Here is a 23,182-nt window from a genome sequence, read left to right as displayed (position 1 = left end):
GCCTTTTGAAGAGAAGACTGCCAACATAAGTAATTTCCCCGCTCGTTAAGCAGAATAGGCGATTTAGGTAGATGTGGCATGCAAGGTACCCAATGCAAACATTCAGGCGTTGACTGGATGCTGATAGGACGGCCTGCACCAATGTTGAAAAAAAACAACCTATGTAGTCATCTATGCCAGTGGTTCTCAACGTGGGGTCCGGGGACCACCGGGGGTCCTTGAGGGGGTTCCAGGGGGTCCCCGGCAAATTGATGAATCGTTAAACTTCACCATTATTTCATTTACAAGAAGTTAACACAATTAGAGAATGTAGAGGAATGACTGTTTTGATCATAGTTTCACTGTTTTCTCTCTACCTACAATACAGATAGTCATTGGAATTCTGGAACAAATCATATCTAACAATAAAAATATTCTCAGATTTGGGTCCGAGAGGCAAAATCTCATCAAATGGGGGTCCGTGGCTCTAATGTGGACTAAATTAGGGGTCCTTGATGTGAAAAAGGTTGAGAATCACTGATCTATGCTGCGTCGTTTTGTGAAATCAGGACCTAAATATCTTAATGATATCAGTTGAAAACCGTTTCCAAAGCTGTTTTAGCATGCTTTAATGTCATACTGTGAACATTTTCCTTCCTTTTTTCTCATTTGCGTTGACATCGAACCTGCCGTCCTCCTGCAAATCACGGTCCGTCAAATGTGTGTGTTGGCTTTTGGGTCGTAGATGCAGATTTTTTCCACGCATTGCGCATTTGAGCGTCTGTGTGCTTAAGTTCTGAAAAGTCGATGTGCATTTTCAAAAGCAACCCAAGCGAAACTTGAGGTGTCAGCACACCGTGGTCCAGTTCCACAAAGAGATCACTCAAGGGAATATATAAAAACAGACATTTCCAGAGAGATTTCATCCAGAGAGAGGAACATTTTAATCTAGCACATGGCTGCCTCTCTGTCTGTGAAACTGGTTTGAACGTGTGCGCTATGAGTGAGCCAACCAAGTGTCCAACCATTTATATGACGCTTATCAATAGCAGATGTTTTCCTTCTGCAGTCAGGGTTTGAAAATCTATAGAAACATATAAGGCCACGAACAAGGTCTCTTGGTATCGGTTCTTCACATTACACACACACATATGCACACATGCACATATGCATATGTCCTTTTTCATCTGCGTAATGGCAGAAAAGATATTATCACCGGGGTGTAGCAAATTACTTTTATGGATGGCCTTCAAATGAGAGAGGAGGGAGCAAAAGGTGTGATGGAAGTGTAAGTGAGGGAAGTAAAACGGATGAAACGACCCTCTCTCCCAGAATATATATATAGTGTACACTAAGACTAATGAAATTCCTACCGTCCATTGGGACTGGCTGGGCAACGGTAAAGTCTAAAACAGTGCTACTTTAAGCATAAAGTGGTAAGGAGTCTCTTCGTCATTAATCCTGAAATGACTGAATGCTAAAAAGTTCCCAACAACTAAAATGATAGTGAAGTATACCGTTTCGGAACATTTTCAGGTGCTCCACGTGTTATGACATGTGAGAGCGTTTCCCATGGGAAATTCGTGTGGTAATGGGATGACATCTCACTGCTACAACTTTGAAGTGTTCACGTTTGACTTGTTGGGACCAAGCAGCCAAAGTCCCAGGGGAATTTTGAAACCAATGGGCAAGTGGCGGGACAGACTCTATTGCCCTCTACTGGCTGTACCACTAGAGGGCAAGTCAGTACATTTTCTTCACAAGAAGTTATGGTCTCAGTGGCTAATTTAGTAATTCTAATGTGTTAATTCTTCTAATGTGTCCGCTTACAGTGGGTTTTAAAAGAATTGTGCCAATAAGAAGATATGGGGGCGTGTTTGCATAGTGATTGACAATTGGTTGAAAAGAGTGTGTGTCGAACATGGACTGTTGGGCTGAGGTGAATAGTATATTCTAGTAGTATTTACCATCTGAAAGCTAAGATGAACAGTATTTTCAAGGAGGCTGCTCATATCTGCCGAGTTTCCTAGATCAGTGATTCTCAACCTTTTTCATATCAAGGACCCCTAATTTAGTCCACATTAGGGCCACGGACCCCCATTTGATGAGATTTTGTCTCTCGGACCCAAATCTGAGAATATTTTTATTGTTAGATATGATTTTGTCCAAAAGAGAGAGATAACAGTGAAACTATGATCAAAATATGAATTCTCTAACTTATTGTAAATGAAATAATGGTGAAGTTTAACAATTTAATCAATTTGCTGGGGACCCCCTGGAACCCCCTCAAGGACCCCTGGTGGTCCCCGGACCCCACGTTGAGAACCACTGTCCTAGATGACATGACTGCAGTATTTGTAGATTAATAGTAACAGTTGCAGGAGACTTGCTTAATTATAGAATCTTTTCTGTATGTCTTATTTAACTGGGTCTCATGATTTATCAGTTGGTTGTGAAATGAACAGCGATACATGTCACATTGTAAAACAATTTCTAAGATTTAAAAAGACTTCAGATTTCAAAATGTTACATCTCAAATATATCTCAAAATCATTAGCATCCCTCAAATTCTCTGTTCTGCGTTTTCATAACTTGAATTAAACATGCCGCATCTAAACTGCTAATTCAAAAGGAAGTGTGAAATTTATGTGATTTTACAAGTCAAAGTAGGAAAAATGAGACGGATAATTGAGAGCGTTTCCATTACAGTGGTAAACTGTGTTACTGGTCTTATATCTGAAGCCTGAGTTTTGAGTAATGAACAGCTGGGCATTTCTTCACGCATAATATAAAGCTTCAACCTTGATAAGTGTGTTTACTTGACAGCAGCAGGTAGGATAAAATGAGTTGTATCAGCTGACAGATGATTTTGTTGAGTCCATTGGTTTTAAAAAAAAAAATAGAGTAAAAATTGTTTGGTCAGTTTTGTGATAGAGTGGGAAAGTAGTGTGAATCCAGACGTTTGCTTGGCCTATGGTACAGTTCCAGACATTCTTTCGTTTCTTTTATTTCTGACTTTCAGAGAGATGAAAATAGCAAATCATAAAAAGAATAGTTGGGGTAAAATGTGTTGGCAGCCGGTCCCGTGGGCCAAGGCAAAGTGAGCCCTGTTTTTTCAAATTGAACTAAATCAAATTAGTGTCAGGGAATGGAGGCTGTGATTGATTTTTCTCTACAGATGCTCTGCAGAGCCACGCAAAGGCTTGTTTAGCTTAATCACAACAAATTTGACGCCAGCCAACAATATTTCTCAATCTGTCTTGCCCAGCGAGCAGGTGAGAGGCTTCATCCGTTAGGAATCAAATAAACACGGAGCGTCATGAGATTTTACAATTCTGCTGAGAAGACTGTGGGCTTGCTTTATTGTCCTTGTGAGAACCAGTTTGAGTTTTAGACCTTCAGAGTGATAACATATTTACGAAGTGAAGTCATCTTGGCCGGTCCTGACTTCTACGAGGGGTTAGTTTAGGATTAGGATTTGGGTTTAGAGTTAAATTTAGAATTAGGATTAGGGCTGGAGTGTAGGAAATCGATCCTAACTGCCCTAAAATTCTAGGGATGATGCAAATATGGAATAAAATCATGTTATCATCATTCCTGTTACATAAAAGTACTCATATCTCAGGATGTCTTTAAAGGATAAGTTTGGCAATTTTGGACCTATGTATAATTTGTCTCTTACATACCTGTAGTACTTGGACCCACAGACAATATTGGCTCCAGAGTCAGCTGTCGTTTGAAACAGCGAGCTCTGTTGCCTCTTGCTGCTAACAATGACTCCAAGCTGTTTGTCAAAATATCTCCAAAAAACCCGTTTGTGGCTCCACAGGGGAGTTGAGAGTAAACATGACATAATTACGCCATTACGCACACTTTGACTAGTCAGGAAATCTCAGAAGTATTTTTCTCTGCCGCTGCACAGACTGCTCTGGGCTGAAAGTACATTACAGTTTAATCAAAAGATACTGGTCGGATAGGGATTTTATACTTTACGTGATTGACCTTTCTTGGGTCTATTCTGATCACCTCTTACCACAGCGTCAAGCTTTCATGCCGTCTTCCCGAGAGCAGTTATTTAACCTATGGGGACTATTCTCAACATGTTGGCGGTCAATATTTATTAGAATTGATCTAACAATAAAGTCTTACCTAACAGCCTGGAAAGCAAACATATGGAATGTTCATTGATGGGTTTTCTATTTAAAGTTTTAAATGTGGACATGTGCTCTTCTGGCCTGCAAGCAAGCTAATAGGAAACATTGGGCCTCATGCAGCAACATTCTCTTAAATTTCTCTTATATTTTCTCTTAATCTTCTGTTAAGAGAAAAAATAAGAGAAGTCAACTCCAGATGCAGAAAATGTTCTTAACCATCCAAATCTGCTCTTCAATATCATCCCAGGGTTTTTATAGTCTTAATTGGGATCAATGGACCAATAGTATTTCTTTAGCCCACAAATGTAATAATCCAATCATTAGAATTACGCTAAAACATATAATAATCTAAATTTGATTATATGATATTCATGCATTTTTTTATGTTCCTCAAATTTAAAACTTATGTTTCCTTGTGTTGGACAAACAATTTGTGGACTGTGAAAACGAAATGTTTTTTTCTTATCTTGGTAAGAGTGCTCTCAACCACTCATAAAATTTTCTCTTACCTGAGAGAAGAGCAAAAATAAGAAAACATTGGTGAATCGCAGAAATCAATGGGTACTAACAAAATAAGAACAAATCGTAGATATGACCAAAAATAAGGGAAAATGTGTTCGTACATCGCTTCCTGCATGAGGCCGTTTGGTAGAGTTGGGGTTAGGTTTGGGTTAAGTCCTCACAAGTATAGTAATTCAAATGTGTGTGTGTGTGTGTGTGTGTCTGCAGCTGAATCAAGACAAATGGTTCTGCCCATGGAAAGATAAACATTCCTCACAACTCTCAACTCACATTGACAAGCTCACTCACATTCCTGCAGTTCTTCTAGTGTTTGACCAAGAAATCAAAAATAAACTTTCCGACGTTTCTCAGGATTTGCTGTGTCGATACAATCCACAGCTCTTGATCTCTTGATTTTCGCGCACTCCCATAGTGATTAATAGCTCAATCTCTTGCTCGCTAATGAGTTTTATCAGGAGCCACTGGTGATTAATTAGCGACAGCAAAGAGCATGTCACTGCTTTATTCTGGCTAAGTCATTTCCTCCGTGCTCTAAATCTTTCCTCTACAAAGAAGATAGCTCAGCCCCAGGTGACATTTTCAAACAGCTTTGAGGTTTGTAGGAGGGTGAATGTACAGGCTATGGTCAAAACAACGGCATCAAGGCAACCCCCAGTGACAGAACTGTGATAGTGTGCATGCTTATTTGGCATGGCTTTGGTCCATTCATCTCATAGAACGAAATGTCTACATTAATCACTACTGACACCACGATTTTTGTGCTCCTCATCTGTCTGAAGAAGTAATAAAATACCATTGCAGACATTTCAGAATGTCCTGTCCAGGCTCAAATGGGATGATATGAATTTAAAGCTGCACTAAGCGATTTTATGGCCACTAGAGGGTGACAGAAACTGCAACACGTTTGTAAATAAAGCACAGCAAAGCTACAGCACTATGGAGGCCCCTAAGGAAAAACCTAGCAAAGAACCATGCTTAAAGGCTAATAGCTAAGCTAACCGTATACAGAAAAGTGTTGCCAGTTACCAGTGTCACTTTACCAGAACTTTTTCCCGCTGAAGGTTACATGTCCCACAATGACAAGTGAAGAGGTAGGTAGCAAGTTTACTAGTTTAACAAGTTTACATGCTCGCTTCATCGAGTACGCCATTATGAGATAAAGCGCTGCTTTTAAACAGCGAGGGAGGACACAAGCTAGTTTTAAAAAAATGAAAAGCTACTGAATGGGCCGGGAGGAGCTGCGTTTGCTCTACTCCCGTTACTTTCCGACTTCCCACGTAAAGTTTTTAGCCTTCAACCCGGAAGTCACTGGCTCCAATTGTGAGCTAAAAACCTTGAAGTACAGCTCACAAAGACATAGTTTCAATTTTAAAAATCGCTAACTGTTACCACGAAAAGTCAGGCTGTTGTAGTTATTACCAAATCAAATTCAAATGGGAACAAATTCTTCGTTACGCCAGGGACTATTTTCGGTGCTATGGAACTACTTTCCTGAGATCGCAAATGTGTATACAGCCGGCTGTAAAGTTGTTTGAGGAAAAAGTCGGCCGGCCCAGTGCATCGTGATGATGAAATATGCTGCCAGAGCAGCAGCATGGCTCTTTGACGTGTTTTTAATAGTTTTTTTAATACAATGGAGTTCTATGGCTGCTGGGACATGGCTTCATTGGGCATCGGCTACATGGACGAGATTTGTTGGCAAAACAAAATCATTGCTGATTTTGTTATTTTCATAGGATTTGCTGACGGTAAGCAATGCATTAAAAAACACCAGCCTTATCCTTTAACCTTGTTTTGACCTGTAATTGTGATGCCCCCTTTGGGCCAAGAAGTGTAATATTGAAAAAGCCAGAACACACCAGTGAGATGCATCAATCCTTTGTGCAAATATCAACGGTACAAATGAACGAATGAACAAACGAACGAACATAACAAAATTACAATTCTGGGAGAAACACTGAATACCCCCAGTGTTTTGAAACGTTTTGGTATGAAAATGTGGAAAGATATTGAATATTGGCAGGAATATCAACTATTGGAAGGCTGAAATCCAAAAATATTGGTATCATATTGAACCACTAACCCTTCAGTGAGAGAAGACTTCATGCTGGTGTCTGGTTATTGCGTCCACATCCAGGAGGCACTGCCAACTTTTTGGAGTGCAATAAATAAAAACATGATGGTGTTTTTGCCATCCCATCAGCCCATAGATGTGAAGCAGCACAGGTAATCTAAATTCAAATGCTTTTGTGGCTGGCACAGTCAAGTCAAGTTCCTCTGAAGGGCACCTTCAGTTTATTTTTTGACACAAACAGTTGAGAGCCATTTGGGACTGAAAGAGGAATTCTGTCGTTTGAAATCCAATGCGGCAGCGTGAGTGGCGGCATGTCAAAACGCAGCCGATTGAAAAAGTGAAAGCAGAATGGGCCAAAGTAAGAAAAGCCCAAATATCATCACAACATGGGTGTTGGTAATGTCACACTACTGGGTTACAAATAGGCTTAAGCTGTGCTTTATAGTGAAAGTAACCGATTTTATGTTCACAAATATTAGATGAGACGAGACTATATAACTGTCTTGCTATTAGGGGCTTGGGAAAGTGGTATAAGTAAATTGCTGTATCTGTCTTCCTTGCCTTTAAAGCTAGAATATGCAACTTTTTTCTTTGTGACATTATGTATATTGTTAGTCCCGCCCTCCTAGCCTGCGGTTGGTCAAGTTCCCGCCCCAACACTGGTCACTCATTTGAAGCAGGCGGTGAACGCAGCTTATCTGCAAAGCAACACTGATGTTCACCATGTTTTTGAACTTTTAGCTTTCTCTTTTCTTTCTTTTCTTCCGGCTTTTCTCCATTGTTGTTGCTGTGACTTCCCTGCTCTGTGGCCGCTAGCCTCACTTTGATAGCCACAACCAGCTCATCTCTGGCCATGCCCACAGCAAATGGTATACACCCCAAAACGTCCCAACATCATTAAAAAAAGACAATACCCTATTTATTTGTTATTTTAATGTGAAAAAAGTGGCATATTCCAGCTTTAACTTGCTCTTATCTTCATCATCTCATATAAATACAGACTGCTTCAAAATGCTGATGAATATAAAGGAAGATAGGACTGGAGAACTTCTTGAAACTACCAATTGTATCAAACAAGAAGGTGCTCTTTGGCAGAGTATATATACAGTAGCCAGGAGGATATGAGAAACCAGGGCACTCAACTTGAAATGAAAAGAATTAAAATGCCTTTATTGCATTGGCAAGTTCCAAATACTGAACATGATTAAAAAACTAGTGGCGTCTTGCCTTCTTCTGGGAGCTTACTAGTTTCTGCTGATGAATATAGCTCGCTGATGACAAATTATGGACTACTTCCCGTGTTTTCGTTCTGCAGGCTGAACATCGGGAAGAACGACCTGCTGACCTTCTACGACGGAGACGACCTGACGGCCCTGGGTCAGTACGGAGGGTCGCGGTCCCGCTTCAAGCTCTACACCTCCACGGCCGACGTCACCATCCAGTTCCAGTCCGACCCCGCAACCAACATCTACGGCTACGGCAACGGCTTCGTAGTCCACTTCTTCGGTAAGGCAGGGAACCGAGTCCTCAATCGTACTCAACCCCAAATAGATTAACACCCCAGGAGTCACTCATTGGAGAGTTCTTAGAAGTGGACCACACTGACTGGGTGATATCTGATTTTTAATAAAAGTCCAATGTATCAGTGTATCTACAAGCCAATATATCAGTCGGACTCCAGTGCCAACATTGCCCAGTGATAATAAGCAAATAGAATTATAGGGAAATAAAAGACTTATAGGGGAGTAAAAGAGCAATCACAGAGGCGAAAGAGATACTGTAGCATGGGTGATTGGGCGGAGAGAGAGAGAGGAGGAGGGATAGAGAGAAACAGGGTAAGATAGAACAAGAGGGAGGACATGAAAGAGAGGAAGAAGGAGAGTTTGGGACCTAAAAAGGAAAAAGGGAATAAGAGCCCCTCCCCCGGTGTTGACGGGGCCTTTCCATCAGCGCCGCACCACACCATAGCCAGCGCCCTCTATCTGATAAGACCTAATGAATTCAGAGGGAAGGAAAGGCTACAGAATGCAGATCATCGAGAAAGAGGGAGAGAGAGAAAAAAGAGGAGAGGAGGAGCGTTTTTAGTACAGTCTTTCCATGAATCTCATTGAAGAAAAACAAACAAAAGGCAGCGAAATGGGCAGGTGTTGGGGAATTTGCTTGCCTAGTGCCCGACTGCAATTACTTTGGTGTGTTTGTCCAAATTAGCCTTGTAAGCGGAGGGCCTTGAACCTGCTGCCATATGCCTGGGAATGAGTAGGGCAAAGCCAAGAGGCCTGGCAGGTTGAAGTCTCCCCGCTGGATACTTCGTTTGAATTGCCAGAACTAAAAAAAAAAAAAGTAATCCTCCATGAAGGATTCCCTTTGTTTCAAGCTGTGGTAAAAACTCTTAAGGGATCAGTGACTTTCCGACCTCCATCCAGGCACATATCATTTGGAAAAGCTGCTGAAAGAACATTAAGTATCTTATTTCAGCGGGTCACAATTTATCTCATGACACCGGGGTCAGACCGGTATATTGGTTCGCTGATATATAGGACAGATAGTAGCCTTTTATTAACAATCAGACAATCAGTGTGCCTACATCTACCTCTGATATAGTGGATTTGATGCAGTTTGATTGATGACATATTTATTGTATGACTGATCATTACTACACTGGTTGTCTATGGGAAGAACTTAACCTGAACTGACTCTAATGAGACATTTGATCAGATTCCATACAAGTATGCATGCATGCATACATTCTTATTCTTATTTTTGGTTTCAGTGGAGTTTTAGTGTTCGTCTAAACGCAGTTTCAGAGGCTTTTCCACTCTGAGAAGAAGAACTCTGGGGGAAACACTGAATACTTGTAATTCAATACTTGTATCTGTATCAGCCTTCCTTAAGTAAAAGTAGCAATACCACAATACTTAATACCATATAAATACTTAATTAAAAGTAAAAGTATAGAAGTATTAGCAGTAAAATGTACTTAAGTATCAAAAGTAAAAGTAAGTAAAAGTCCTCATTCTTTCAGAGAGTTCAATTATTGAAGCATTAATCTGTAAGAAGTATTTTAATGTTGTAGGTCTAACTGCGCCATATACTGTTGGGGAGTTTAAACAATAACAATGCAACATATTTTGTATGTTTTGCATCTAAAACCTTATTCTCCAAAGTAACTATTCACTACAGCCATCAGATAAATGTAGTGGAGAAAAAAGTACAAGATTTCCCTCTGAAATGTAGTGGAGGAAAAGTAGAAAGTCTCACAAAATGGAAATACTCAAGTGTCAGTACCTCAAAACTGCACTTAAGTACAGTACTTGAGTAAATGTACTTAGTTACTTTCCACCTCTGCATTTTTCTTACGGGTATCATCTTCTAAATTTCCACTTCCTTCTTTCTTTTTCGCCACCTCCCCTCTCTCCCCCCACTCGTGCAGAGGTCGCTCGGAACGATACCTGCCCAGAGCTGCCGGAGATCTCCAACGGCTGGAAGAGCACGTCCCACCCGGAGCTGGTTCACGGCACGGTGGTGACCTACCAGTGTTACCCGGGTTACCAGGTGGTAGGCGCGGAGCTGCTCATGTGCCAGTGGGACCTCACCTGGAGCGGCGACCTGCCGAGCTGCGAGAGGGGTGAGTGGAAACACGCTGCCGCATGGCCATGCTGCATCCTTTACTGCAGGTGGGAAACATGGTAGAAAAGCAAGTGTTCCACTTGAAAATACTGTTCAGCTTGCAGATGGTAAATACTACTAGAAAATACTGTTCACCTCAGCTTTCACATGGTAAATACTACTAGAAAATACTGTTCACTCAGCTTTCACATGGTAAATACTACTAGAAAGTACTGTTCACTCAGCTTTCACATGGTAAATACTACTAGAAAGTGGGAAACATGGTAGAAAAGCAAGTGTTCCACTTGAAAATACTGTTCAGCTTGCAGATGGTAAATACTACTAGAAAATACTGTTCACCTCAGCTTTCACATGGTAAATACTACTAGAAAATACTGTTCACTCAGCTTTCACATGGTAAATACTACTAGAAAGTACCGTTCACTCAGCTTTCAGATAGTAAAAACACAATATAGAGACATGTATAACAAAGTATTATTAGAGAACAAAGTATTTTTATAGCCTATGTTTTAGACTCTTTACAATGAATTTGGGATTTTATATATGGGGTGATATATTTGAATTTAATATTTTAATAACATTACTTCATCCATCAGTTGTTGACCAGGTTTCCATACTCCCAGCAACTTGGAGATCATAGAAAATCCCATCTTTCCCTGTATATTCCTCCTTTTTTTACATATACTTTAATGCGTGCCCAATTCAGAATTCTGATATTTCAGAAAGCACCCTGAAGGCAGCATAATGTTCATTCATTAGGTCGACTCGGTCGCAAATTCACGCGCAACACAGTCTGCCATCGTTAGCTCAGCATGTGAAAGGTAGACACGCGCACACACACACACACACACACACACACACACGCAGCTGTATGGAGGCCAGCCGGCAGCCAGTCTACAGAGCTACAAAGCAGCATGGGGCTTTTGTTTTATCTTTCCGTGTCGATGTTGCTGGACTCAGTGCCGGCCCACAGGTCGAGCAGCCCACCGGTAAAACTCCCGCTACTCCAGATGGCCAGTCTGCCCCTGCTTTTCACCATCAAAGTCATTCCGATTGTTATTCCCATATGATGTAAAAATCAGTAACAGCAGTCTAGAGATACAAAGAAACGGGGTTTTGCAAACTCAGGATGGCGAAATGTCACACTTTGCAAAACCGTCCTCTCTCCGAACGGCCTAACATTTAAACTGGCTCTCACAAGGCTAGTAAAACAATGGCGCACACACACACACACACACACACACAAACACACATACATACACAAACAAGCAGCATCCCATGCCTCAGTGCCAGCCTCACCGGCCCCACTGGCATCAGACGGGGACCTTGGCTCCAACATGGCTGACTTCCACGCTGTCTTCCCGGCCTCGCTGGCCCTTCTCCTGCTGGGCCCAGAATTGGGTTTGGGGCTGGATGCTGGGAGAGACACAACTCATTCCTTCACCGCCCCCCCCCCCCCCTCTGCGGGCTCATGTAACCTGGCTCAGGCACACAAGCCGCATCGTCTGATATTTCCTTTAGAAACGAAGGCCCCCCCGGAGAGCCTGTTAACTCTTTGTATTGACTTCAAATGCGAGGCAGCAGGCAGAACTCTGAGGCAAAAAATCTGCACATTTTCTACAAACGTTATCTATATTTGATAGAGTGAACATGTCTAGACTCTTACTGTGCATGTATATGGCCTTCTATAAACCTGGTAATGTGAATACGATGCACTTTTTGCACGTCATGCATTTAAGATGTAAATTGACCTATTTGTATTCTTCACATATTGCATATATATTGCCATTTGTTTATCATTTCTCACTTATTTCAGAGTGCATATATATAATCTATGGTATATTTGAATATTGTACATTCATGTTTTTCTTTGTCTTAGTGTACTAATGCTGTTATTTTGCACACCATTCAAATGCTGTAATTCAAATTTTTTTTATACTTTTCATTCGCTATATTCGTATTGACTGCTCTTATCTTAAAGCTGGATTGCGCAATATTTTGATGAAAGAGAATCCCCCCCTGAAGGTGACAGTCTAGAAACCTGAGACAGAGCTGAGCATTGCGCTCCACCTCTGAGCGTGAAGTTTTATTGGTTGACAGATAGCCAAACGAGGACAGGCAGTGTCATTAAGTTTGCTAAGCACCTGGAATTGACCCGATGTACAACAACGCGGTGAACGTACACACACAACATAAGCACGCCGTGTGCAGTTTACTGACGACATCTTACGGGATGAGTGTATTTTTAATGCCGGGTGAACAGTAGGAAGCCGGTGGAAGGTGAGAGTCGGACAAACGCCGGCTCACTATAAATAACTCTCGTTCTCTCTCTCTCTCTCCGTCCGTGCAGTGGTGTCCTGCGCCGACCCGGGGAAGGTGGAGCACAGCCGGCGGGTGCTGACGGGCCCGCGCCTCACCGTGGGTTCGACCATCCAGTACGTCTGCAACAAGGGCTTCACGCTGTCCGGCAACAGCCTGCTCACCTGCTACAACCACGGCTCCTCGGGCCCCAAGTGGAACCAGAAGCTGCCCAGATGCCTGCGTATGTACCAGGGCGTATGGACCAGTAATATTGTTGGAATGAAGCCGCTGATAGCTGATGTTCAGTATCTTCAAATTTGTCTATTTTTATGCCAAAAAATTACAAGTTTTCAGTGTTTCCCCAAGAATTTTCTTCTCATCAGGGTGGAAAATCCTCTGATATAGCATTTTGAAACAAAAGATGGCAATAACAAGAATGCTAATTATAAGTCATATTCATGCATACTTGTACTCAAAATGTCACATTAGAATCAATTCATGTTAAGGGCTTCCCATAGACAACCAGTGTAGTATTGATCAATTCTACAATAAATATCGAATCAATCAAACTGCATCATATCCGAGGTGGACCACACTGACTGGACCAGATCTGATCAGTCCACTTCTAGTATATTCTGGAACAGTAGCAGTCTGCAAAGTTAATAGGTGACATAATGCCATTGGGTAGGCGCTTTTGTCCGAAACACCTTAAAGTATCATAACTACCTACATTATTGGTATTGACAGTCCCAGTGGGAATTGAACCCCTGACTCTGGCAGTGACAGTTCATCCTCTACACACTGAACTACGGTAGCCTGCAAGAATCCTGAAAGGTCTTTCTCTGCAATCCTTTGAGCCATGTCACCTGTCCTGAAAGTGAAGAGTTTTTGGAAATCCACTTTTTTGTTTTCTCTGACAGAGTAATTTAAGCGCTCTTCAACTCACGGCCGCCATCTCATGCATAACAAAGACCCGGCCCGTCTTCTCCAAAGTCATTCCCTTTGTCCAGTTAAATTAATTGTTAGTCAGTGTCAACATGCGGTAGATCTCCCCCGACCGCACGGCAGCATGTGGGACATTAATGCAAAGCAAAGAGAGCCTTCAAGGTTGTTTTAAGAGGAAATTGTATTGGACTCAGTCTGACATACTTTTAGTTTGACAGTGTTGTCAGAAACAAATGAGGAACAGGAGATTCAAGGCTTTGAGAGCAGCTGGTGATGATGGCAGTGTGTGTGTTTGTCTGTCAGTGTGCACAGGATTACAGAAAAAGCACAAAAAGATGGGTAACTTATGATGAAAAAATATCAAATTACAGATGTTTTTGAAATATTACCCGATAGGTTAGAAACGTGTCTAAACAAAGAAAGGGTGTCTTGTGAGATTATGAACATTATATTGTCTGCAAAAAAAATTTCAAGGCTCTAGATGTAGCTGATAATGCAAATTATACAGTAGTCTATATACTGGAATGAAGTGTCCACTTGACTTCTTCTTCTGTGGACACTAATAATCAAAAGGCAACTAAAAGTGATTCAATGATATTACTGTGCATGTTTTTTTTAATACTTTATTGTAATCTCTGTTTTATTATTCCATGTGCTCCAAAGCATTTCTACTGATAATTACTATATTTCTTTTTTTTTCTCATTAAGGGTTACCTTGCAAATACATTCAAAGAACCTCCTACCTACATTAAAAACAACACTACCAACATACACACATACAGATGTAAACACATTAACCAATATGAACACACATGCATACACATTCTCACACATATATACACAACCTAGGGTTTGACTATAATGGCTTTTTGAAGGCTAATACCAATACTGATGCTTTTTGAATGAAAGCATTTAGACCATCATGGGACACTAAAACGCTCCACTGAAACCCAGACTAATTAAATTACTGTGATAAACATTATGCCTTTAAATGACGAATCAATTCACAAAAAGAACATCATTACACAATTAAATGAATAAATAAAATGTGGAAAGAAAATAAAGATTTAAGAAAATAATAATGTAGCAAAACAGCAACTTTAAAAACCCATATCAACTGAACCCTAATCTGTAACGCATTACATTTTCTAACTGTTTTTATTCCCCCGCCTCCCCACAGCCGAGGCCTTTGCGCCCTGCAGTCACCCAGGAACCCCCACCTATGGGATCCCCAATTCGGACAAGCTCCTCTTCCAAGCCGGGGAGACCCTCCGCTACTCCTGCCTGGCTGGCCACAAGCTGCTGGGCGAGCCTGTTCTCCACTGTGTCCCTGGACACCCGTCCCAGTGGAGTGGCCTGCCACCTGTCTGCAGAGGTGAGGAACTGCAGGCTGACGTCTACATGATTAACTTTATATACACAGCGTACCCATGGGTGCTTAGAAAGTCTGAAAAAGTCTATTAAAATAATGCAAATTTAAGGCATTAAAAAGTAGGAGAATGTCTTAAAGCCAGTTATTAAAAGCCTTTTTTTTTTACCATGCAATCAATGCCAGGTTTCTTTGCACTGCATGTTCACTCTTAATTAGACTGATTAATCCAGAACAGGGTTAGTAGAACAATGTGAATCCTACCTGCTTTACTAAACACAGTTGGACTTCATGTTCCTTACCAATTAATTTTCTGTTTTTCTGTTTTTCCTTTTTCTTATACTGCTCATTTACAATTCCACAGCTTTCATCGGCTATGTTCAATCAGAAATAGTCCGGTTTTAGCAGCTTTATTTTCGTTTTTAAACTGGTCTTCAATTCAATTCCGGGTAGTATTAAAAATGTCTTAAAAAGTCGTAAACTTGGCTCTGTGAACCCTTACGAAACGCTTCACAAGGTTAAAAGCAAAAGATAACAAAACGAGACACAAGCTAAACAAAAAAGACCAAGCACATTTCAAAAAAGCCGGTAGAACACATCAGTCACACTGAAAGGCCAGAGAGTTAAAGTGGGTCTTTAATCGATTTTAAAAAAAACCCCAAAAAAACAGCTTTGGATTCTGTTGAGCTTGACACTTTGAGGAAGTTTGTTCCAGTCTAGAGGCTGCAACAGCAAAAGAACACCCTTTAGATTTGAGCCTGGACCCCGATCTGAGCGACCTCAGGAGTCCCACGGGTGCTATAAGGACACAAAAGTTCAGAAGTACACTGAGGTGCGACACCGTGCGACGCTTCATATACAAACAGCGGGATTTTAAAGTGGATTCTGCAGCTGAGAGGGAAGCCAGTGAAGACGCTGTGTTTAATGTGCTGTGTTTGCCATGTGTGTGTGTGTGTGTGCAGTGATGTTTCTGAGGTTTCACAGCCCAACTGCTCTGCATCCCCAAAGTAATGAACTGATATTTAACTCCATTTACTGGAGAGAGCCTGAACTCGTAAGGACTGGAACAGCACTCAGTTGCGATATTGCTTTCACATTTTGGTTGAAAAGGGTCATTCAGCAAGTGAAGGGAATGCACTTTCTTGAATTTTCATCAGGTCAAAAAAGTCAGACACAGACAGAATTGATGACGATCGAAGTCGGTGCTAGTAAGTGGTTTTCACTGAGCTGTAGTGTGCTGTTTTTTTTTTATTAGTAATTTTGTTCTTTTGCCCAAGTCTAACATGTTAACTCTACTGTATCCTTCCCAGCCCACACAATGGAGTATGATGAGCGCAGATTAGATGGTAAGTGTCATTTAGCCGGGAAATCTTTTTTTTCTACCCCCTCAGACTGCATAATGATATAAGATTTTAAAGGGGTGATTACTGCTAACAGCGATAAAAGCTTGTGGAGTGCACTTAGCTGAACCAAGCTTCTTTTTAAATGACACTACTGTGATATTCCCTCGGCTGCTGTTGGAAGAAAACCCAGAAAGGTATCAAGTTTTCAGTGTTTAAGAAGAACCGCCTTGTTTTAGCTTGGGGAACCATGCACTTTTTGAAATTAACCAAAGGGGGTTTGGAATGAGTTTAACGCAGTCAAGGGTTATGAGACACACTCAGAACAGAGGAACGAAAGTAAAAAAACAGAGGAAATGAGAAATCCCCAAAGTTGGCAAGATTTTCTACATCATTTCAACTGTGAATATCTCTGAACAGCCCCTTCCTTTCTCCAACAGTGGCTACTGCAGACTCAAGGATGGAGGGGGCCCATGTAGCTTTTGCCGTCTTCGTTCCCGTCACCCTCCTCCTCATCCTCATCTTTGGGATCTACCTCTACTTCTCAAAGTAGGTTCACATGACCAGTGGTGGAAGAAGGGCACAAACTGAAAGTAATAATCCGGGACAGTTTCATATAAATAAATGTCTCTCTATCGCCAATTGATATAACACCATAGTGATTCAAAAAATAAATTAAAAAAAGAAGAAGAAAAGAAAAACAGCCTCGTTCGAATAGGTACAAAAGTATGACGAGAGGTGAGGATTCAAATACACAGTTATAGCAATCTAACATTTAGGCACCTCAGGTGAAGGCCAGGTTCTTGAAATGTTCATTAAACACACACCGGGTCTTTGTGAATTCTTCATGCGACCCCTGATCTGATCTTTTCAAAAAGAGAATGAGCTGAAAGAGGGGCAAACGCAGTCGTATTTAGCTGATAGCTGAGAAGACCCATTTTGGACTACCTGAAAATAGCTGTCACGGGGTTAGGATCAAGGGTTTCACCACACAAAGAAGAAAGAGACTCAAATATAGAAGCTCTGAAGTTGGCCAAAGAGTGACCCGACCAGAGCGCATGACGCAGGGACGCCAGAACAATCAGTTCCTAACGTGTGCTGTTTATTTGACATTGACTTTGAATTCTTTGACTATTCCTTCGCTCAAGAGTTTGCTCCACTGTGTGAAGGGCAATGCCTTTATTCTGGGGCACTAATGACTTAAAACCATGCTTCATAGCATTGCTATCCTACAATTTCCTTGAGTTTTTCATGAATGTCTGTTTCTCTGTTTGGGGTCAGGGTCCAGAGAAAGCCTCTACGGCTTCCCCTGTCCTCCACTCTACCGTATGACCACATCGCTGGAGAGTCCACCTTCGACAACTCTGTTTACGACACAGCGGTAAGTCAGCATGTGCAAGACTGTGTGTGTGAGTGTGAGTGTGAGAGAGAGAGCGAGAGAGAGCGCGAGAGAGAGAGAGAGAGAGAGAGAGAGAGAGAGAGAGAGAGAGAGAGAGAGAGAGAGAGAGAGAGAGAGAGAGAGAGAGAGAGAGAGAGAGAGAGAGAGAGAGAGAGAGAGATGGTAAAATCTGCTAAGCGGTCACTGGAGAAGAAAAAAATCCTCCAGCAAGAGATCCATAAAACAGGTTAATCCTCAAAATAGCATAGCCTAGTGGTTCTCAATGTGGGGTCCGGGGACCAGCAGGGGTCCTTGAGGGAGTTCCAGGGGGTCCCCAGCAAATTGATGAATTGTTAAACTTCAGCATTTAATTTACAAGAAGTTAGAGAATGTAGAAGAATGACTATTTTGATCATAGTTTCACTGTTATCTCTCTACATACAATACAGATAGTCATGGAATTCTGGACAAAATCATATCTAACAGTAAAAATATTCTCATATTTGGGTCTGAGATACAAAATCTCATCAAAAAGGGGTCTGTGGCCCTAATGTGGACTAAACTAGGGGTCCTTGATATGAAAAAGGTTGAGAATCACTGGCATAACCTACTAGAACTAGTGTTCTAAGCATGTGTAGCTACAGTTCGTCAAGTCTGAGAACAGTGTCGAGGTTGCGAGAATAAGCTTCTTTTCCCTAATGAGCATCCTACAAGAACTACCACAGAGCATCTAAATATCAGGCTTTTGTCCTGCGTTGCACCAGTTCAACATCAGTTCAAACGTAGGCTAGCTTTAATGTAAATTCTCACTAAGTCTGACTTTACACATTCTTCAAATTTTAACGGTTGCACCAACTGAAATAGTTCCAACATAGACAGAAGTTACAACTTAAAGCTATATGTAATAACATCAGCGGCTACTCTGGTCAGAATTCGCAACTGCAATCAGTCGATTTTACTGCCGTCGTTCTTTTAATGACGTCAGATAAACAAACGTGTGCTTATTGATCACAAAAAACATTCTCAATACTGTAAGATGCTTAGATAAAATGCTGTGTCTGCTTTTGTAGAATACTACTCACAAAAGCTAATGGGTTAATATATAGCTATGATGCTAACGCAGCTGCGGTAGTTAGCGTTAGCGTCTACCAACATAGTACCTCGATGTTAAGTAAAACACATCACTTCCAATGCGACTCTACTATTTCTCACCAGTGTACTATCCAGTACACCGCCGCTCAATTAGCTGTTCCACAGTGTCTAATTTTATGGAGCTTGGAAAGGCACGCTCCAACACTAATAGCAATTAAAAGTGAATGTTTTACCACAAAAAAGTGATCACCCTAGTAGTCGTAAATGTCTTCATAAAATATTGGCATGGTCACTGAACTGATGAAGAACCAAACTACAATTTTAGCTAGCTAACAATAAAATAATGTTTTTCCACCCTGTTAATGGTAGGGGGAAATGCATTAGGTCTAGCTACATAATTTCTACGCTACTGAAATTAGCAGTTAAAATACTTGATTTCACAATAAATAAAAAAAAAGTTTATTATAGGGGAGACAAACAACAAATTAATCATCATACATTGGACAAGATAATGTACAGATTTGTTGGCATTTGCTGATGTTAAATTAGCAAGGTTTATCCTCTTTTTCTCTTGCTATCATGTAAGTTTGTTAATATTAACTTAGGCTACCATTTACTGGAGCAGGAGAAATTGATTTTGGCTCACTACAATGTTTTGGTTAGTGGTACATAAACTTAGTTAAGATGTACCTTAAGTCTCCATGGTGCAACTACACAAAGACACAGCTTTAGTGTCAAACTTACTAGTTTCTACGTGACTTTTAATGTAGACTTTACACCCTAACCTTTATTACCTTGATGACAAAATCACATATTCTACTAGTGAGAAGAAACCCCGTCTTGACTGTAACTTTAAATTGTGTCTGCACCAAGATGTTGGAATTGCAAGTAGTGATGTTAATACCTGTTTCTGCTCCTTTTTCTTCCTTTTAAAAAAAAAAAAAAAAAAAAAAAAATCTTAATGGAGCAGCACAGGACCCTTTGGGAGAGGCAACAACCGTTACGCCGAAAGATTCCTAACGGGTCCTGTATCAGGGCTATTGAAAACAGAGAAAGTAGTTCTTGCTTGTTCAAATAGTGTTACTTTCATCGTTTGAGTAAATATTGCCAATCTTCTACACAATACTACCAGACCATATAATTTCAAATTACTTACCATTTAGCTTTAGAGCTGCTACAAGTTCTCATTTGTTAGCGGCCTTCTAGCATTAGCGTTAGCATTATGCGGACAACACAGTGTATGCTAAAGTGTTAGCAGCCTACTATCACTCAACATAGTATATGATAAACTGTTAGCATGGAGCCTACTATCACTCAACATAGTGTATGATAAACTGTTAGCATGGATCCTACTATCACTCAACATAGGGTATGATAAAGTGTTAGCATGGAGTCTAGTATCACTCAACACAATATGCTAAAGTGTTAGCATGGAGCACCGGTGCCACCGATCTACCAGGAACACATGAATGATTTTGTTGTCTATATTCTCTCTCTACTTTAAATTTAGGATGAGTGTTAGCAGGCTATATGAATGTGTGAAGAAGGATCAATTGAAAATCAGATATATTTTCACAATAAAGCATTTACTTTATGCTTTCTTTCCCTTTAGAAGACCCTATCCTCATAACTTACATTAGATCAATACTATGATGTATTGGCTACTCTAAAAAGGCGGGTAAAGTCTGTTTTGCATATAAAAAGGTGGGCCATCTGAGTTTAGGTGTCCTCCACTGCATCCCCTTATGTGAGTGCGCTTGCTCTGTATCTATCAGAGATGTGTTGCCGTATCATTTCAGCTGATGATGTTTTCTGTCTTTCCTTGTTTCCTTCTTTTTCCTCTCCTCTTTCCCTGCTGGCATTCCTGAAGAACAATGAGGTGAGATAGCTTCAGTCCCACACTGAGTCTCAATTCTATACTCCTTTCCCTTCTGCATGCATTGCGACCCATGATGACACGAAATTAGTGTCTCACATACTATACTGTATGTGCCAGGCCCTGCTGCTAAGTGCATGTCAGTGCAGCTTGCAGTACTGACGGCCACCACCAACAGGCAGTGATGGACAATGTTTCCAATATTGCCTTTGAGCTCAAAGTGGGGTGTGGGGACTCCCGGGGTACCGTGAAGGGGCTCCAGGGGGTCCCCTGCAAATTGAAGAATAGCATAATATCACTATAATTTAATACACTAGAAGTCGAGAAAGTATAAGGATGACTATTGTAATCCTAGCAATTAATGTCTTCCCATGTGGGTTCCTTGGACAAAATCAAATCTAATGTGGGTCTATTATGATCCGGTGACCTTAATTCAGAAGTATTTTCTTAGTTGCCCGCTGAGTATATTCTCCTCTTTGCAGGAGACAAGAGAATACGAGGTTTCAATTTGAAGGCACGGCTGTGTGTGTTTCAGCATGGACAGATAGGAAGCCTGTTGGCCTTTTGAGCGTCCGTCGCACTCATCCCTCTGGTGACTCCCTTGGGTTCCTGACATCTGCACCCTGTTCTCTGTATACCGAACACGAGCCTCCCTCTATTACCCAGAGAGGACGACACACCACCCCTGGAAAGGCTGGGCCCCTGGATTATTTTTCTAGCCCTTCAACAATGGTCCTGCAGCGGTCTGTACAGTTTTTAAAATCCTGCGCTCGCATCCTGAAGACTTTCAGTGCAACATCTCAGAAAGCGGAGGAAACCAATGCGGAGCTTGTGCCAATAAGTGCATATAACCCAGATGTTATGTTGTGTTATGTACGTTATACATTATATGTCTCCTGCCACCACTTAAAGAACAATGTTTATGTATTTATGGATTTATGGGATGTATATTAAGAGTAGGGTCTTAGAATTAATCTACACAAAAACAGAAAACTCAAGCATTTGCTTTTCAGATCTCTCAAATTGAATGGGAGTGTGCCCAAAAATATTTATTTCTTTTGTTGTTTGAATTGATGTAACCCCCCTAATCAGAATGTGCCTTAACTAGAAGGCCCTTAAGAAGCAATGTTAATATACAAAGTATATCAATCTACATATACCAGTATATCAACTTCCCCTATTTTCCCATATACAGTGGCCAATTTCCCCATGGGGATCATTAAAGCATCATCTTATCTTATATTTAAGAAATACAGATTTCACATGTAACGTGCAGAATTAAATGCAAGACAAAAGCATTTTCATTTCTGCTCAAAGTTTCTTTAACATCAGTTATCTGTTACATCACAAATACAGTTCAAACACTTAAGAGTGACAGAGTGTGTTTCCTTTCTTTGAAAGAAAAGGAAAATACAAACCAAGATGAGCTGTTGTTCATATTGCCATTGCCTGTTTTGAGATTGCGTCTAAATTTAGACCGCTACTGTCGTTTAACATTCATTGTCATCTGACTGAGAATATGTATTCATGCAAGCTGGTGTGATGACAATGATGATGATTAACCTATTTTTGATTCATTGTACATAGTGTACTGATTAAGCTACTTCACAAACATCTTCAATAAAAGTTATTGTTCAGAAAAAAAAACGATACTTAGACCTCATTTGTCGTATTTGCCTAGTTACTTGTGTCCTTGTGTGAATAATGTGTGTGTGTGTGTGTGTGTGCGTGTGTTGCAAACTGAAAATCACTAGGAGTAATCTATGGAAAGAGACTGAGCCAGCAGAAATTGTATTTGAATACATTTTCATTTGTCATGCTCATATTTTACTGTTGAAAAATATGAGTGTGTTGACCAACACATGAATATGTTCAAAGAATACTATACACTATCACATTTTGACAGTGAGACCAATATGAGTTTTTGAAGGGTGATACCAGTACTTACAGATTGAAGTCACCAAAAGCCGATATTTGTTTAAATCTGACTGTTTTCATGCAAAAAAAAACCCCAAAACAAAGCAAGTATTCAGTGTTTCACCTAGAATTTTACTCTTGTCAGGGTGGAAAAGCCTCTGAAGCAGCATTCACACGATCTTGGGACACTAAAACTCTCCATTGAAACCCAGACTAATGAAATTTTAGGCAATTCCCCCAATTTTAGGTCTCAAGGCAGGGTAACCCACCCCACCTAGTCAGTGGGAGGGAAAATCACGTGTTGTCCATTTGTAGTTCTTGCAGTTATTTCCCCTTTTGCTCCATAACCGAAGAAAGCATCTGTTACACACCGACGTGATGACAGCAGTGAGACAGGTGCGGCGTCGGGAAAACACCGGTCGGGCAACGCAACCAGACAACACAGCAAATATGGTGCAAACAAGCCCCAGAGGAGAGTTCATTAGACCAACACGGAGGTAGGGAGGGGAAGACGTGGCGGGGAGTGGAGGGCATCCTACAAGTTTCAGTTTCAAAATTCCACACTTTTTCCCAGACTTTGATTTCCTGATTTGAAGACTTTGGTGTTA

General features: G+C 40.9%; 1 protein-coding gene across 1 annotated transcript in view; it reads left to right on the top strand.

Moving 5' to 3' along the window:
* The window catches only part of LOC139648154 (seizure protein 6 homolog), a 65,498-nt gene extending 44,329 nt beyond the window's left edge, over nt 1-21,169 (top strand). Inside the window, exons 9-17 of the mRNA XM_071524191.1 lie at nt 8,045-8,235; nt 10,160-10,354; nt 12,707-12,898; nt 14,783-14,977; nt 16,282-16,317; nt 16,752-16,860; nt 17,593-17,692; nt 20,652-20,660; nt 21,140-21,169. Of these exons, the coding sequence (XP_071380292.1) occupies nt 8,045-8,235; nt 10,160-10,354; nt 12,707-12,898; nt 14,783-14,977; nt 16,282-16,317; nt 16,752-16,860; nt 17,593-17,692; nt 20,652-20,660; nt 21,140-21,169 (1,057 nt within the window). The remainder of the gene's footprint in view (nt 1-8,044; nt 8,236-10,159; nt 10,355-12,706; nt 12,899-14,782; nt 14,978-16,281; nt 16,318-16,751; nt 16,861-17,592; nt 17,693-20,651; nt 20,661-21,139) is intronic.
* The last annotated feature ends 2,013 nt before the right edge of the window (nt 21,170-23,182 follow it).

This window comes from Centroberyx affinis, unplaced genomic scaffold, assembly GCF_046629955.1.
Source record: "Centroberyx affinis isolate AG114_WGS23_722 - 3 ecotype Tasmania unplaced genomic scaffold, CSIRO-AGI_Caff_v1 ptg001164l_1, whole genome shotgun sequence".
In the NCBI taxonomy this organism is placed as follows: Eukaryota; Metazoa; Chordata; class Actinopteri; order Beryciformes; family Berycidae; genus Centroberyx; species Centroberyx affinis.
The sequence above is the reverse complement of the archived record's forward strand: the minus strand, read 5'-3'. Positions and strand labels throughout refer to the sequence as shown.